Source organism: Caloenas nicobarica, chromosome 13 (genome assembly GCF_036013445.1).
Source record: "Caloenas nicobarica isolate bCalNic1 chromosome 13, bCalNic1.hap1, whole genome shotgun sequence".
Taxonomy (NCBI): Eukaryota; Metazoa; Chordata; class Aves; order Columbiformes; family Columbidae; genus Caloenas; species Caloenas nicobarica.
This window is the reverse complement of record NC_088257.1, coordinates 1,454,083-1,471,436: the sequence shown is the minus strand read 5'-3', so window position 1 is coordinate 1,471,436 and position 17,354 is coordinate 1,454,083. Positions and strand designations below refer to the sequence as shown.

Here is a 17,354-nt window from a genome sequence, read left to right as displayed (position 1 = left end):
CTGCAAATACACATGGATGTAATTAGAGTAGCCGACTCTATTTTGCCTCCCCAGCCCCCTCTGGAGGCTGGTGCACACTCCTGGGATACAGCATGTGAAAAAGCTTCACTCTGAATACGGAATTTCTTTATAAGCTGCTTGCACGGGCAAAGGCTCCTGCCTCAACACCAACAAGCGTGTGGGTTCAGTTCACCAGCTGCAGATCTTCCTCCTTGGTTTCTAATCAGAAAGAAACCCCCCTCCCCTTCCACAGCTGCAACATATATAAGGGATCCGGCTCAGCTCCTCTTTCTTTTTTGAATATTTTAGGGGAGGTGGGGGTTTTTTGGGGCTGTAGTCCTAAAGAGCATGGAGAGCACTTGGAGATTTTGCGTTTGCTTCTGTTGCTGCCTTCACTGGTTTTCTGCTGGTGTCCAGTGTTCCCCCCACCCCTGGGGCCACGCAGGCTCTGAGCAGCTCTCCGGGCTCTTGGTGGCTCCTGGGGACATCTCCAGTGAGCTGAACCCCGTGCTGCAGCTGCCGGGGGGGGCGGGACGCGGCTCTGCGCTCCTGCCGCCCCTGCTCAAGGTGCTGGCGGAGCGGGGCCCCCGGCGCTGGGACAGCGAGCTCCCCCGGCTGCGGCCGGACGCCAGGGCCCTTCGGTACATGAAGAGGCTCTACAAGATGTCGGCCACCAAGGAGGGAATCCCCAAGGCCAACAAAAGCCACCTCTACAACACCGTGCGACTTTTCGCTCCGTGTTCTGAACACAAGCACCGCCACAGGGACCTGGTGAAAGGTACGTGTGGGGTGACCTCAGCTGCAGGGGCTACGTGGGGGTTTTCCACGTGTTCCGTGCTTGTGCCATAATACAAAACTACCTCATTTCTTTAGAGTTGTTGCTGGTTTAATCCTGATGGCTCTGCTCTTAAAGCCTAGTTTTTCATAACCTGCTTCTCCTTGAATGGTATTAGACAAAGACTTCTCCATGGTTTGGGAAAAGCCACCCGAATGGGATTACGTTCAAGATCATACTGAGGTTTTGGGCTGACTCATCTTGTTATGAATCAGAGAAAACTCTACAATCACTTGTAAGAAAAGTGGAAAAAATGGTTGTGTATAATGGCCATCATATTTCCTTCCATTGCCAATTTTTCATAAAAGAAAAGTGACGCTCAGGAAAGAACTAGAATTTTTTTAAATTGTGCTAACAAATAAATTTCTGCCTTGCTGTTACTCAGACTTTCTGGCAGCTGCTGGTCAAGAGATTCAAATAGGAGAAGATATACGAGTAGGAAGAATAGCTAGAGTTAATGCTAAAAAGCTATGAAAGCATTCACTTGAAAACTTCAGCTATTTCATTTCATGGTTTGTACAATCTGGAGTTTCTAGTTCCTGTTTCCCTGTATCAAGACTGAAAAGACAATGGCTAACTTCTTCCTGTACTGGTTGGTTTGTTTGTTTTAATGAAATTAATCTTAATACCTCTTAAAATTGTGGGTTTTCTTGGTTTTGTTGTCATTTCTTAACTTTTACATCTTATGTCCCTGACCAAAGCAGAAACTCCATGTAATTGAGTTCAGGGAGGGCAACTACATTGGTTTCTTCTGCTGCTGGATTATTTCTGCTTATCCACTACATTATGGTATTTATGTCAAGGGGGAACATTAAGATGTACTAACTCTACAAAATTGTGTTTCCCTTCTCAGGAGACGTCCACTCGGTGGATCTGCTCTTCAACCTGGATCGCGTTACTGCTCTGGAGCACTTACTCAAGTCTGTCTTGCTCTATTCCTTTGACACATCGGTTCCCGTTTCTTCTTCCATCGCAGGCACCTGCCATTTGTCCGTGAAGGAACACGATTTTTCCAGCCACGTCTGTCCCAGCCTTTCACACTCTTTAGCTTTTAGCCTGCACTTCGAAGTTAGAAAACGCAAGTGGGTTGAGATTGATGTGACTTCTTTTCTCCAGCCTCTAATTGCTACTAAGAGGAGGAATATCCATATGGCCGTGAACTTCACTTGTCTGCTGGGTGATCCACAACAGAACACTGAACTGGAAAACACCATTAATATGGTGCTGGTCCCCCCTTCTCTTCTTCTGTACCTGAATGATACCAGTGAGCAAGCTTATCACAGGTGGAACGTGCTCAGACACAGACGGAAAAACCCTGCGCGGCCCCGGCAAAGGAACAGTCTGCGACTTAATCCTGCGGGTGACAAAGGGAAAGAGAACGCACAGGGTAAAAGGGCCTCTCGACAGCGAAGAGATGAGAATCTGAAAGAAGCACCGGCAACTCCACCTTATAATCTCAGCGAGTATTTCAAACAATTTCTGTTCCCTCAAAACGAGTGTGAGCTTCACAACTTCCGCCTGAGCTTTAGCCAACTGAAATGGGACCGATGGATAATCGCGCCGCACAGGTACAGCCCCCAGTACTGCAAAGGCGACTGCCCCAGGGTCGTGGGGCATCGTTACGGCTCCCCCGTGCACACCATGGTCCAGAACCTCATCTACGAGCGCCTGGACCCCTCTGTCCCCAAGCCCTCCTGCGTCCCCGCTGAATACAGCCCTCTGAGCGTCCTCACCATCGAGCCCGACGGCTCCATCGTCTACAAAGAGTACGAGGACATGATAGCTACCAAGTGCACGTGTCGGTAGTGGGAGAGCCCTGACTGGTTTTACTCCGGGTTTGGGTATTTTTGCATTCTCGAAGCATCCGTAGCTTCAGTCAACTGAATAGTTAGTGTCATTCTAAGAGCTCTACAAACTCAGTTAGGATTTGGCATTTAGAGGGTGTTTGCATCATAGCACTTATTTTTGTAGCCACTCAGCCTTTTGAGAATGTGAAATTGTAAATAATATATTTTTATTGGGATAATTTTGCATTTAAAATGTCAAAAAGGTTGCAACTACCAGATGTCTATTTTAAGCTGTTTTGTTATAGATTAAAAAAAGAAGAAATAAATGCCTATCATGCATATGCACATTCAGCGCCTGCTCATCCTCAGAAAGATGCTCTACATAAAGCAATCTTTTCTGTGACATCTCCAGAAGTGTCTGGGAATAGAGGAAAGTCTTGAATGTTAAAATCACTTTCTCAGTTTTTCATTCTTTTTCCTTACCATATTTCCAAGCAAGAAGACAACTCTTCCTTACAGTTCTGTACAAAGTTGCAAGGTTGTTTCTTGCTTTTCTTTTGTTGCACTCTTTGGGCTTTCTCAACAATGGGTGGTAGGAATTTAGTGACAGCTGTGTGGCAACTTGTAAAGACTTAAATCATGGAACTATCTGAGTCGGGCCCAGCACCAGCTCATTGTTAAGAACAGAAAGGTTTGATCTAGTTCAAGAACAAAGCACAAGCTGCTCATGGGGTCAGGATGCAGGATCCTACATGTGCAACAGCACTGCTCCTTGTTTCTGAGCTATGAAGAAATGTTCAATGATGTCAGCTTTACAAAGAATAAAATAGAAGCCTATTAAATTAGTTTCTTTAAATTCTGATGAATTGGTTTAGTAGACTGAAGCCTGAAAACGTGGGGCCACAGCCTCATTTCCTCTCACAATAAAATAGCAAGTAACAGTGCTTTAATTATACATGCTTTCAAACCAAATCTTTACTACAGTCAATTTATTTTTTTTCCTAGACTTTACTAGTTTTAAGAGTTTTGTTAAAACTGCTACTTTCAGGCTGGGGACCCAAGCTAGGAGAGCTTTAGATGAGGCTCATACAAAAACCAGCTTTGGTAGGGATTATTGGCTTGTTTGGTGTGTGTTTGTTGTGTTTTGTTGGGGGTTGGTTTGTTTTAGCACTGGTTTTTAAAGTTATTATTTTCTAATGCATTCATACATAAATGCTGTGACTTCCTAAAGCCGCCTCCCCAGACCCTAAGTTCAGATCCTGCCCTGTGAAATTAATTCCGCTTTTCCACGTCTGAAGAACTCTGTGGAAGAGCAACGTGATCTGTGGAAACACCATGTAACTTCCACCAAAACCAAGTCCCTCGCCGAAGGTCACATTGGCCTGGAACTGTTGAACTTCAAACAGCGCTTGCTTTGGCTCTAGTTGAGTGTATATTTGAAATAAATGCCAAAAGCTCAAGGCAAATATATTGATGTCAAATAAAAATCCCAGCCCAGGGTTTCTACATTTGGTTGGTTTACATCAAATCGCCCAACGCGGCGTCGCTCCCGCTGATCCCCGACAAAGAGTGGGAATTCAGCCCGGCCCAGCTGCCGGGGAGCAGAATAAAGTTAAATCTCTATTTGGTGTAGATGGCAAAGCCTATTTAAGACAAAGCACTGGAGTTGAGCTAGAGAAACCACATTTTTAGGCCAGTTACGTGCCGCCTCAGAAATAAATATGTCACCTCAGTAATGGATTAAAGACTGAGACAATGCTGCATCACCTTGAGCGAGACGCATTTAAATAACAAGTCTAATGCTCCAGACCCCTCGCTGCAGAGGCAGGGACCGCCCTCTCCACAAGGCAGCCTGTTCTGTGAGGGTGAACTCGTGTTTGGCGCTCACCGGCGGAGTTCTAAGCGCCGCCATGAGGCCTCACGCACGCACGGAGCGTTAGCGCCCCTCCTCTGGAGCCCCCCACGCAGGGCGAACCCCCCGCGCCCAACCGCTTCCACTGCAGCGATCCGGGATTTTCCAGCGGTGATTTCACAGCCGCACCAGCCGGCGGCAGCAGCTGCCGCCCGCCCCGGAATGGGAACCGGCCCCCGCCCCGGAATGGGAACCGGCCCCCCGCTCGGGCCGCCGCTTCCTGTTCCGGGGCGGGCGAGGCCGCCGGGGAAGGTGACACCGCCGCGCCATGGGGATCCACTTCGGGAACCTGGCGCGGGTCCGCCACATCATCACCTACAGCCTGTCGCCGTTCGAGCAGCGCGCCTTCCCCAACGTGTTCTCGGACGCGCTGCCCAACGTCTGGCGCCGCTTCAGCTCGCAGGTCTTCAAGGTGGTGCCGCGTGAGTGTCCGGGGGGGACACAGCCCGGGTTTTCCCCCTTTTTTTGTGGCATTTTGGGGCAGGGGAGGCCGCGGTTGTGTGCCGGCGGGTCGGGCCCCGCGCTGAGCGTCCCCTTTCCTTCCAGCCTTCGTGGCCGCGTATCTGCTGTACTCGTGGGGCACGCAGGAGTTCGAGAGGCTCAAGAGGAAGAACCCGGCCGACTATGAGCACGACCAGTAACCGAGTTCAGGTCCTTACCCCGCTGTGTTATCGACCTGCTGGTGCTGAGCTTGTTCGCATGACGAGAAGGGCATTAAGAGGGAGATAAGTCTCATCTAATAAACGTCAACTTTGCCCCATGACTTGGTGTGAAATCTGTGCTTTGAGATGTTTAAGGCGAGAAACATGAAATCCCCGTGTGGTTCACTCTGTACAGAGTGACAATCAGGCGAAAGTTCCATAAGCACCTACATTCCCAGCCTTTTCTGACTCGTTTTTCTTTGAAAGGTGTCTCGGTGTATCCAGCAGAGCCGGGGCCGCCGTCAGCCAGCGGTGATTTGAAATCCCGGCTCCGAGGTGAACTCGCTGCTCCCTGTATCTTTCTGTCACTCCTTTGTCCTCTGACCTGGCTGTGTCTGACAAATAAACAGTCCCCGTGATGTGGTGTGGACCAAAACTGCCCGAGCTGGCTGGTGCCTTGGGACAGAACGAGGACTTTGGCCTCCGGACAGGGGCTTCTCCCTTCGCATGGGGCCGCGGGTACAACCCGCACCGGGGGAGGCTTCATCCCCGTGTAAGACGGGAATTTGTTACCGTGAGAACAGCCCCTCGCTGGAGGAAGCTGCAGGTTTTGGGGATGTGCCTGGCGGGCGCTGGGTAATCGCGTCCGCGCTCCCTCCCGCCGGAGGTTGGGCCGGGTGATCTTCCAAGGTCCCTTCCAACCTGGGCTGTTCTGTGGCAGTCACTGCTACCTGGTTATCGTATTAATTAATGTTGATCAGATGATTAACTGCAATTCTGATATCTAGTTAGTGTTAACAGGCTGGATTAGAGGTTCTATTCTAGTAACTGCTAAACACTTGGAGATGATTTAAAAACAAATGCTGTCAGTAGAGTCACTTAAGCATGTGACAAGGAAAATTCACTCCCAGGCTCCAAGTGTAAAAACAAGCTGCAGTGTTCAAGGTCAAGAACATCTGGCTGGTTCCTTTATCCTTAGTTTTTCTATTCAGTCTTGAGCTGTCTCAAGCTCATCCCCCATGCAAAGCAACTTGTTTATCTCTGGCTGTGCTGCTCCTGGAGCTGGTACCAGCTTTATCTTATCCGTGGTGTGGCAGTGACGTTTCCCCGTGTTCAGCTGCTCAGGGCTGGGCTGTCTGGAAGACAAGGATGCTCAGTGACCTCAGGAATTTGGGGGTTAATGCAGTTTTTATAGCTGAACACTCTTTTGAGGCTCCTCATATTAATTAAAAAGCACGTGAGACTAAGCTCAGCCTTAGGGCTGTTCCTATTGCTCTTGTGTTTCTGAGGGTGGCAGAAACAGGAGTAACACAATTTGTCCAGTGCTGTCAGTTGTGCCAAAAATATCCTGTGCTTAAATTAACTCTGCGCTTCAGTGTGTTGGTATTTTCTAGGCAGCTTAAGCAAGGGGGGAGCAAGGAACTGGCTACTGCAATTGCGAGAGCTGGCAAAGACAGTGAGAGGCAGGTTTCATTCCCAACCTGTGCTTGTGTCCCGTTTATTCAGCCTCCAGGAGCACCCATGGCAGCAGCTGCGTAGCCCAGATGAGAGCATGGGTGAACTGTTCTGTTGGCAGCTTCACTGAATGCTTGTTTTTCAATGAATTTAGTCTCAGCAGCTCTGCTGAAGGTGAGCAGCTCACGAGGTCTCTGCCCCCGTTTCACAGCCAGCTGAACTCTCACTGAACCAGCTGCCAGACGACAGCAAACAGCGCGGCACCGGCACCTCGGCGCTGGCAGCAGCCGGGCTGGGACCGCGCACCCTGTGCTCCACCACCCGCTGTCCTGCGGCTCCTCGAGCGATTCCCCAGCCCCTGGAGCGGTTCCCCGGCTCCTCGAGCAATTCCCTGGCCCCTGGAGCGGTTCCCTGGCCCCTGGAGCAGTTCCCCGGCCCCGGAGCGGTTCCCCAGGCCGCCGGGCAGGGAGCCGGACCCTCTGGACATGGGGCATTCGAGAGTCCTGCCGGTGGGTATTTCAGAATCTGAACAAGGAGTTTGAAAATTTCTCTGTCATCTTCATTGAATTTCTGTTCTCCCTTTGCTAAATGTTAGAAGTAGCAATGTTTTGTGGGTTTGGTGGTTTTTTTGGTTGTTATAAGGTGCACCTTTGCATTTCCCTGCTGTGCTGGACTCGCATATGTGGAAATAATTGGTTCAGTTTTGGTTTATTTTGTTTTTTCCTTCAGTTTCTTGCACAGAGTAAATGAACTGTTGCCACCAGGCACTGGTATGGAACAGAGAGAGGAAACTGCTGCCTGAAAGGGATCTGCTGACACTATCAGTAACCCAGGACACACAACAACTTTGACATACCGTCACAAAATACTCACAAAGTACTAGTCTTACGTAGGCAAAAACGCTGAGAAACGAGGCCTTAGAGGGGGCACTGCTGTCAGAGTTGCAAGAGCTGCCATTTCCAACCTGCCGCTCCACAGATGCCGTCAGGACCTCCTGCTGCCACCTCCCGTTTTCCTGCCTCTTCTATACCAGTGCCTGGTGGCAACAGCAGAATTGGGAACTCAGATGCACATAAAGGACGGACTTCATGGGAAAGACAAGTGAGAAATTCACAGCCGAATGCAAAAGAAACTTTAAAATTCAGCTGTTTGATGTGCCACAATTCACTGACCCATTTCCTTTGCTTCATAAGACCCAGGAAAGTGAAATAATGAGGGTTTTGATTCCTTCTCCCAGGGATGGAAGACAAACAGGGCAGAGGAAAGAGTACGAGAAGAACCCCAGGAAGGAACAGTTTTTCCAATCGTGGTTCTAGACAATGTGCTGGGAAAGGTTTTTATTTACTCCTGGTGAAGTTTGGGCTAAGGAGCAATCATCTGACAACATGGCATTATCTTAACCTAAGTAACTTGCCTTCCACGCTGGCACTTCTGCCTCCATGTGAAGCAATCACAGAAAATGGCAGCTTATTACACCCAGATGTGTATTTGCAATTTAGCTAAAATACTGTTCACTGGTTTATGCAGTATTTTCCCACTTGAAGTAACTTAAAACATTGTGTCCTCCCAAACCTACACGCAGTTAACAAAGATAAGTTGATATTCTCTTTATGTTACTCTGCAATCTCAAAAATCCTGTACCTGACAGATTTGACGTATGCGGGACAGATGTGGGAGCCAGAGGCACAAAATCTCAGCGATGAGGAGGAGGAGGAGCGAGTCCCAGCACATCCATGTACAGCCCAGGAACCTTCGACATCCGCTTTGTCCATCTGTCCCAGGGTCTGTAAATTCAGAGGATTATAGAGAAGATGAGGTGACAGGCAGCTCTTCTTAAACATCCTTTTCTCTAGGATGTTGCAATCTCATTTCACAATGGGAAAAAAAAAAAAAAAATTTAATTGCAAACTGTCCATCTACATCAATGGGAGTCATGGCACCTTTTAAGAGACGAATGGTGTGTTACTTCAGGGATTAGTTGTCCAGAGATTATCATCTTTAATGACACATTAGGATCCTTGGAAGAAGTCTATTATTTATCACACACAACACACTTTCTACATTCCAAAACCCATCTGAAAAGTATTACATCTGCTTTTGAAATACTGTGTGTGTGGAAAGGAAGCTTAAGTAAGTTCCTCATGATTCTTTCATGTACCAAGCATGAGAAGCAGACTCAAAAGCATGATTCTCTGCTCCAAATAAGGTTAAGACAATATGCCCAGCTGACACCGGGAAGCCACACACACGGGGAATGTCACCGAAGTGAAGTAACATTACGGCTTTTATCTTTACCAGAATACTTTGGGCCAAGCACCCTTTGGCTTGCAAATACAGCATGGGGTTCTGGTAATGTGTTAGGTAGGCTTTAAAAAAAGGACCAGCTGGCACATCTGGTGTGCTGAGCAGACAAAGTACAAGTGGAAGGAGAGTAAATCATTAGCTCGACAGACAGGCCTTGAACCAGATCGCTCCGGCAGATGCTAACTTGGTAATTCCCTCTTGCTCCGAAACGAACTTTGTTCCTGTAACGACTGACAGGTGATGCAACGATAAGAGAACGAAGTCTATAAAAATCCGGCTGAAGCTTGGGAAGTTCTGTTTGGGGCTTTTCCTCCCTCCGCCCAAGGCTGGTCCTGCGGTGAAGCGACAGCTCCTCTGCCAAGATGCACTGCTGGAAAGTGATGCTGGTCACGTTACTCTGCACACTGCTGCTCAGCCAGGTAAAGAGAGATGGAACTGTTTAAAATGGGAATGCAAATGGTCAGGCAGTTAATAAAAACTGTTATGATTTGCATTAATAACCAGCAGGAGCTAGAGGTGACAGTACAGCTCTTACAGAGGATTCAGCGTCATAAAAATGTAGAGTAACTGCCTAGTGAATACTGAGTTACTCTGAGGCATAACTCAGCCAGTAATTCTGCAGTCTCTCCCAAGAAGTTTAAAAAATGGAGTTAATTTTTATACTTCTCACTTCTTTGGGGTTAGGATACAAGCAATTATACTTTAACAGAGCACGCTACAACCTGAAAAGGAGGGAGATTTAAAGTTTTCCACATAACGCTATCGACCTCAGCACCGGAACGACCAGGCGGCTGCGGTCACCGCGGCTCTGACGGTCGCCCCGCACGGTTCATCTCTCGCAGGCGCAGGCGGCCGCGGTGCAGCCCCGGGCGGCGCGGGAGAGGCGCATGACGCCGTTCTGGAGAGGAGTCTCGCTCAGACCCGTCGGAGCCTCGTGCAGGGATAACAGCGAATGCATCACCATGCTCTGCAGGTAAATCCTGGTCGGCGCTCAGGCTCAGCGACACCCAACATTGGGTTGTGTAGGGGAAGTTCCAGCTTAATCTCACCCAAACGAGATAGGGATTTAATTCTGTGCATAAAAAAAGATACCAGAAATAGGGATGGGGCAATTGCTTCAGACCTCTTTTGCAAGCAATGCAAACAGAGCAGAGTCCACGTGCCCGGGATTACATTGCAACCCCAAATAACCTGTCTTTTCAAAAAAGAACACGACATTCCAGACAGCTTTCCAATAATCACTTAGACACCTTTAAAATAGCCCTTCTTAAAGCCAATACTATTTACTTTAAAGCATATGTCAATTAAAAGCAGTATCGTACCCTAAATTAATCACTTTACGGTGATTACTTAAGCTCATAGTTTAAGAGGCCACTTAAATATCGAAAGCCATTTAGTTCTCATGAACATGAGCAAATTGTCCAACTGCACGTAGTTAAATTGATCAGTTAGAATTACTCCTTAGTGACTGAAAGGTGATTTGTACAGTACCTGCTGCACATGTACCAGAAAGCAAATAGAGACAAGGTACAATTACCCATTTTAGTACACGTGGTAGCTGGGCTGCTGTTTTGCACGCATTTAAAATGCATCGTTTGGTTCTACTGATCAACACGGGAACTGTAACAGCAGCTGCAGGAAGATACAGACAGAAAGGCATTCCTGGTGTAATTTCTATACTGCGGCCTGGCCCTATAGCCCAGGGTAAGGTGTGTTTTGGAGTTGTTGTGCAAAGCAAAGAACAAAAAATGAATCAAGAGAAAGGGAATTGCTGCAGGATGGGTGAGGGTGTCTCTGAGGATGAGCCTGACCTGCCCCGCGGCGCTGCCTCAACCTGCTTTGCGTTCCAGGAAAAACCGCTGTTTCCTTCGAACTGCCGCAGAGTGACCTGGCAGGATGAAAAACACCCATCACTGTTACTGTGAACAACCCTCCCCTCTACTTGTGAAATATTTATTGACCGTTCAAAGCTAGAACAGCGAATCGAGCAATAAATATATTTACCATCTGCCATATGAACTGCTAAAAGGACCTCAAAGAGCTCGAGAGCGTTTCGTCCCCAAGGCTGCACCTCCGCGGCACACGCTTCAGGATGATGCTCTGGCCAAGCTCAATAAAAGGACCCTGCATCCCATGTTTGTTTTGGGTTTTGTGTTTATTTTTTGTTGATTTTTTTTTTTGTAATATTTAATTACTTTTTTTAAGGTGTGAATTAAAAATTTAAATGCAGCAAGCCAGCGTGGTTTTCCTTGTGTCCTGTGAATGGCGCCTGGTGAGCGCACACCAGGCGTCTGCAGCAGCAGCACTTACTTCAAATTGGACTTTAGCCGTTCATCCTCGTACCCGACAAGCGCAGCGAGGAGGAATCACTCCGGTCCCATCGCAGTCCCAACAGCTGAGCTCCGATCAGCGCCAGATAAAGGGCTGTTAGAAAGAGGGAGCAAACAAACTGATAACGCTGACAGCATTTGCAACATCTCGAACACAGCCAGTGATAACTGCAACAAAAAGTATTTATTTTAATTACTTCTAAACAAATTTACTTAAATGTCCTAGACTGATTTTAGCCACTGAAGCGTCTACTGTTTTAAAATGTTGATCAAAACCCATTTGCATGTTCACTTGGAGGGCACAGAGAAACAAAGCCGCTGTGGATTAGACAAATCTCAAGTCTGGGACATGGATACCGAGGCTATTTGCCTTTGTCATACACACCAGGATCAAAAACACCTGCTTAAAAATACAAGAAGGCCCACACAACAGATACAAGCACAGTGGTTTTGAAGTTTAATACAGAAAATCTATTTGATATTTATTAAACTTAGTTTCTCCAGTTACAGTTTCGCATTGTACAAAGCATTTTAATGACACAGTAGTTAAAAAGATCTTTACAAATTGAAATGTGATACCCTTTTCTCCAAATATTTTAATTGCCATAAATTTGTTTAAAAATACACATTAAACGCATGTTTCAGACACTAAGCTTTCTATAATCTCAATACCACAAAATACATAGAATATACTATACAGATGTGGAAAAAAATCTAGTTAGTATATAATACTTTGCTCACCATTAACAGCTTTATTACGTGAAATGCACATACTGACTTAGAAATCCTAATTTTGAGCCCCAAAGTACCCTTTGAAATTTCAAATGTATTGCAACAAATAAAATCACAGGGGGTTTCGTGTGTGGTTTGTTTTTTTTTTTTTTAGATTTTGGTTGAAGACGCCTAAATATTTTGATAGAAACAAAATGTAACACATGGACTTGTCATGTACAAAGCATAAAACAGAGACATCCCATTAGTTACTAACAGTACCTTCTGTTTGACTAATAAGGGCTTCGTTTATAAGTGACACGTTAAGTTACCTCCCCCCCAAAAGAAAAACCCTTCTTCACCAAATAATAATTTCAAATAAGATAAAGGATTTTTAATAAATATATAAGCACTTTATCCTCCATATACAAAATTTCTTAAAACAATTTAAAAGGGGGACCAGATACAAATGTCAGGAACTGTGCTTGCAAGAGTCACGCCTGGTCCGTGAGGGTTGGGGATGTTGTGCACAACCACGGGGCTGAGCACCAACCACGGGGCTCAGCACCAACCACGGGGCTGAGCACCAACCACGGGGCTCAGCACCAACCACGGGGCTCAGCACCAACCACGGGGCTCAGCACCAACCACGGCGGCTGTCGGGGTGGGTGTAAAACCAAGGACGGGGACGGCTGCGTCTCAGCCACTCACCTCAGGAACCAACACGCTGCCGCTGAGCGCCCACTGAAATTAAAAGAGGTGAAGCATTTATGCAAAGATACTGCAGGCAAGCTCCAAGTGTGAGCCAGCATCTCCACCTGCTCCACAGGGCCTATCCGAGCGAAACTCGGCAGAACGTCAGCAGGACACGGGCACGGACCGCGCCGCAACCTGAACACCACGGAGCGGCCGAGCGGAGCCCCCAGCGCCGCTGGTCACAAATGGCACCGCGGCCGCAGGGACTGAGTCCTTGGAAAGTCACGGAGCTGGACGCGCATCACGATTCCCTGGTTGGTTGAGTTCACGGAACTTTCCTACTCGGGGAAATTTGTCTCCTGGAACGGGTCTGGATGTGTGTGAGTTGGCTGGCGGAAGCTCTGGCTCCCCGTTGCATGGCCAGGGGCACAGAATGCACCTCGTTCCTTGGAAACACAGCGCTTTCTGTAACACCCATTCACCAGATGGAGTCATTTAAACCCTGACCGAAGTATTTGTCAGAAATCTAAGAATTTGGAAGTTGTTTACTCCCCAATGGGCAATTCAAACTCGACTTGCTCAGGCCCTCTTGTATCTGCCTTAGTACAAACACTGCAGTGACAGCAAACACCTGTCAGGCAAATGCAATATTAAATACAGCAAAGGTAGTCTCTCTTTCCAGTAGTTTGCCATTTTGGCAAGCTACATAATTACCTGCCTACGGCTTTATTTTACTTGCCCCAGGCAAGAGCTACAATATTTCCATAAAGTACTGACTCTCTGTATGTTGGGGCCATTCATAAATACATTTCGGGGCATTTTTTTGTTATCACAGCAATCAAGCCTCAGCAATCTGAAGGAATATACATTGCACTCCTGTATAATATGCAAGATTTGTCACCAATAAGATGGTGATTCAGCACTCAATAAATAATATATCAATATAGTCAGTTGCACCATTATCTAAAAACAAGTATAACATATACTTTGGACAGACGGAGTTCATAGATATATACATATATATTAAAAGACACATACAATACAAATTGCATACTGCCATCAAAAGCCAAGAAGAGCCATCCATACGCTCTGCTTTATGGCTGAGAGTTTCAAATCAAAAGAAAAGTCTTGGGCTGTTTTACTCTGGTCTCCTGAAGGTTGGTTTAAAATTATAAATGGTTGTACCTTATCACCCAGGAACCTGCAATGTGTCAGCAAATTCACAGCGTATCGATCTCTGAGCAAGCCTAGTCTGATCAAGCCATTTTTAAGATTCACCAACTGGGACCGCATTCAGTGAGGGAATTCAAATTACGGCGTTGATATGTATTTAATTTACAATTGTCTAGGGAATCCTGGAGGAAGCAGGAGACAGGGGCTCCCTCCTCGTCAGTCACCAGTGCAGCAGTACCAAAGTGACACGATTTCCAGGGCTGCGGTGCCGGGTATGAGGACATGTCCAGCCCTTCACCCACACTTCGGCAGAGGGATTCAAGCCTATTACGCAGTTGTGGTTTTGTTTTTGATTTTGTTGTGGTTTTGTTTTTGATTTTGTTTTGGTTTTTTTTTTAAATCTATGAGATCTGACAAAGTACATCACTTTTCTCTTGGAAACAATGGTAAATCCTGAATTAAGATGCGCCTGAGGAGTTGCGAAGTTTAAATGTATCTGTCTGAAACAACCCCAGAGGCATAAGGTGTTTCCTTAACTGACAAGCCCACCGCGCATCTCCGGACAGACAGACAGACAGAGCTGGGCCAGCACCGAGAGGATCTGTGACTGCAGAGGGAACCGCTCCGCTGGGGCCCCAACAGCTCAGGGCCACTTTGACACCAGGTAAAAAGTCTTCTGGTCATTTGAAGACAAATTTTATCTAGGGATAAGCGATACACTTTTAAGAGACCAATTTAGCGTGACACCAAAAGGTATTTATGGGACTCTAGTTAAGGAAAAAAAATTCCCAGAGATGAGAGCATTCCTGCCAAGAGGAATGGTAACTGTGCACGACGGAGCAAGCCAAAAACCAGCCCTGGGGCCAGTGCAGCACTACACAAAACAGAAACTACGAACGCAACTTCCAAGAAGGTTTTTTTTATATAGCGTCAAAAGTGTGCTAGGCACTTTAGAGTATTAAAGGAAAAATAGTCGACAGTGTCCCGTTAACCAGGATGCGGAGCTGGAGGGTACAGAGTTCTGTCTCGAACGGCAAACACGAACAGAAACGTGAGCTCGCACAGTGATTCAATAGAAAGGACGCTCCAACAGACCTGCCGGGTAAATTCAGCTCTTCCGGGAGGAGTCGCAGGTCTGTTAACCACGTACGAATTCGGACGTAGCAAAGCTTTTCTGGAAGTACAAAACACGCTGGAACACAAAGGAAGCTCTACGAATATGCAGCTACCTTTTAGTAGGTTACTAATTTGCAAAACTTCTAAACTCTTAAAGCCCATAGGACATACTGCAGTACTAAGTAGCGTAGAATTCTATTCCTTCTCTCGAGGTTGCCGTGATTTTGGCACTTAACTACAACTACACAAAAATTTAGTGCAATAATTTTCCTGAACATGCACGTTCATATCTGGTACAGAAGAAAGAGTTAAATGGGAGAGAAAACAAAGCAGCATTCCACAATCTCACTCCAGAGGATTCAGAGTTTGACTCTTGGAAAGGAGACCACCGCAAGGAGGAGGCAGTTTGCGTGACAGACGCCGGTACTTTTACAAAGGAAATGGAATTTTACCAAAGTACTGCAGAAGACCACTGCATACAGTATACCTGGTCCTGCTGTAAAACATCTTGTAAACAGTTCATAAAATCTTCATCTAAAAGTAAGGCATAAGGCACAGCAGACGTGGTAGGGGCACTCAGCAATACCGACGGCAGAAGCGGTTCAAACCTCTGACTCGCACAAGCACCTCGCGTGGAAAGGTACTTTGGTTTGCACGGTTTGGGAGCAGCCACCTGCAGCTCCACCAAACATCCCTGTTGCACCCGGTCGCTCCCTCACAAGTGAATATTATGCTCCGTAAAACACGAACAGCACCCTTCACGGGGTAAATCCAAGTTTTCGATTCATTCTGCATCAAACCAGAGAACGTCCCTGCGCTGGCTGCACCGTCAGCCCGTAGTGTCCAACACCCACCAGACCCTCGGGGAAAAACACCGACAGCGGCTTCTGCTCCGGATTCCTGCCTTCTCAGTCAATGGAAATGATGCGAATGATGGTTCTGGTAGGAATTTAACTACTGTTGGTTTTTAAACCGATTTGCTAAGTGTCAAAAAATGACAAGCAAGGAAACAAGATGTATTTTAAATGAAGAGATACAAAAAAGCCCAAGATTGTCCATTTCAGAAGCCTTTCCTGCACGCATTGCACCCAGCAGACCGAACGTCGTTCCTACACCATTTCTTCGATATTACATTAAATGCAAATTACTGTAATGTTTTGTGATTATTATAGTGTTAATCGACGTTTTGAAACTGCCTTGAAAACAATCCAAGTCAGATCCAGCTAAATACTTTTCCATATAAATTTCTTTATAATTCATTTAAATGAAACATCTTAATACGTAGAAGAATATCTGGAACTTTTCTATTTAGTACAAATTCTGCAATAATAAATCTGTAGTTGTCATTTATTAGTCGACTCATAGGCATTAAGCATGGAAAGTATGGTGTCCCTACAGTTAGAACCTACCAACCCTACTTCCTTTTACAGGCTCTACCACCACAAGACATTACAGAGTAACAAAGCTCACAAGGTACTTCAATAAAGTGTCTATGTTTAATTTTCGCTAAGTACTCAAAAGGGTAAATTTAGGGAAGAAATAGCTAAAAACTGCCCCAAACTGGGCTTTTCAAAATTAAAATTAAAATAATTAAAATAAATAGGATTTAAACTGACTATTTATGTATTATGACTGGAATTCCAATGGTCTATCCATGATAGATCAGCAAAACTACACCTTTAAGTGTAGCAAATTTAAAAATATTTAAATAACTTAAACACGGGAATACTGAAGAAGTCCATTGACCAGATGATCAGGGGTTAAAACACAAACCACGAATGAGGGTGGGAGACGTGGCCGCGTTCCTTGCTCGTAGTGTCCCGGACGATGTGTTATGGCAGTCTTCCTTATTGACACGACACAGTGTTGTGGAGATCGATCAGAGGCAGCGAGAGAAACGTGTTCCACTTTCCGTTCCTTCAGTTCCAAATATCACTTGGCATCCAGGCGCAACCAGTGTAACCCCTGACGGGTGTAACGCACCAGGTCTGTCATGATGCTCGAATTAAAAATCAGAGGGCCCATCACTTTATCCAGTTCAGCAAAGAACTCTGAAACAACAGAAACACAAGTTAAACCGCACATACTCCTTCACATCGGCTGCTGCATGGGAAATATCACTCCCTACCCCCATTTTTTCAGCATGAACCTTTTGGACTAAGACAGAAGAAAAGAAAAGAGGCTCAATGATGGAAGAATAAAGGTAAAATGTCCTTTCTAATCAACTTCTTTACTCTTTTGCAGAAGACTGGTTGATAAGGATAATTAGAGTATGGTTAAACTGTGGGAAAACTTTCTTGGCTTTGCCCCTCAAATGCACATTGCATTTCAGAATTTCAGAAATAAAAAATGTACCATCTTCCTGCACCACACATTTTGCAGGAACTGCAATTT

At 46.2% G+C, this 17,354-nt stretch overlaps 4 protein-coding genes across 5 annotated transcripts in view; 3 read left to right on the top strand and 1 right to left on the bottom strand.

Moving 5' to 3' along the window:
* Positions 1 to 348: 348 nt before the first annotated feature.
* On the top strand, positions 349 to 2,641 carry GDF9 (growth differentiation factor 9). The gene is made up of 2 exons (XM_065644360.1): positions 349 to 778; positions 1,689 to 2,641. The coding sequence occupies exons 1-2, from the start codon at positions 349 to 351 to the stop codon at positions 2,639 to 2,641; spliced, it is 1,383 nt and encodes a 460-aa protein (XP_065500432.1).
* A 2,094-nt stretch (positions 2,642 to 4,735) lies between these two features.
* Positions 4,736 to 5,297, top strand: LOC135993965 (cytochrome b-c1 complex subunit 8). Its single transcript, XM_065644203.1, has 2 exons — positions 4,736 to 4,956; positions 5,081 to 5,297. Exons 1-2 carry the CDS (start codon positions 4,803 to 4,805, stop codon positions 5,173 to 5,175), a joined length of 249 nt encoding a protein of 82 aa, XP_065500275.1. The 5' UTR covers positions 4,736 to 4,802; the 3' UTR covers positions 5,176 to 5,297.
* A 1,439-nt stretch (positions 5,298 to 6,736) lies between these two features.
* On the top strand, positions 6,737 to 10,983 carry LEAP2 (liver enriched antimicrobial peptide 2). The gene is made up of 4 exons (XM_065644318.1): positions 6,737 to 7,139; positions 9,172 to 9,353; positions 9,777 to 9,907; positions 10,785 to 10,983. The coding sequence occupies exons 2-4, from the start codon at positions 9,297 to 9,299 to the stop codon at positions 10,819 to 10,821; spliced, it is 225 nt and encodes a 74-aa protein (XP_065500390.1). The 5' UTR covers positions 6,737 to 7,139; positions 9,172 to 9,296; the 3' UTR covers positions 10,822 to 10,983.
* A 611-nt stretch (positions 10,984 to 11,594) lies between these two features.
* AFF4 (ALF transcription elongation factor 4) overlaps positions 11,595 to 17,354 on the bottom strand; it is a 45,892-nt gene continuing 40,132 nt past the window's right edge. For both annotated transcript variants that reach the window (XM_065643789.1, XM_065643790.1), the window contains one exon: positions 11,595 to 17,011. In XM_065643789.1, coding sequence (XP_065499861.1) covers positions 16,893 to 17,011 — 119 coding nt within the window. In that variant the 3' untranslated portion in view covers positions 11,595 to 16,892. The remainder of the gene's footprint in view (positions 17,012 to 17,354) is intronic.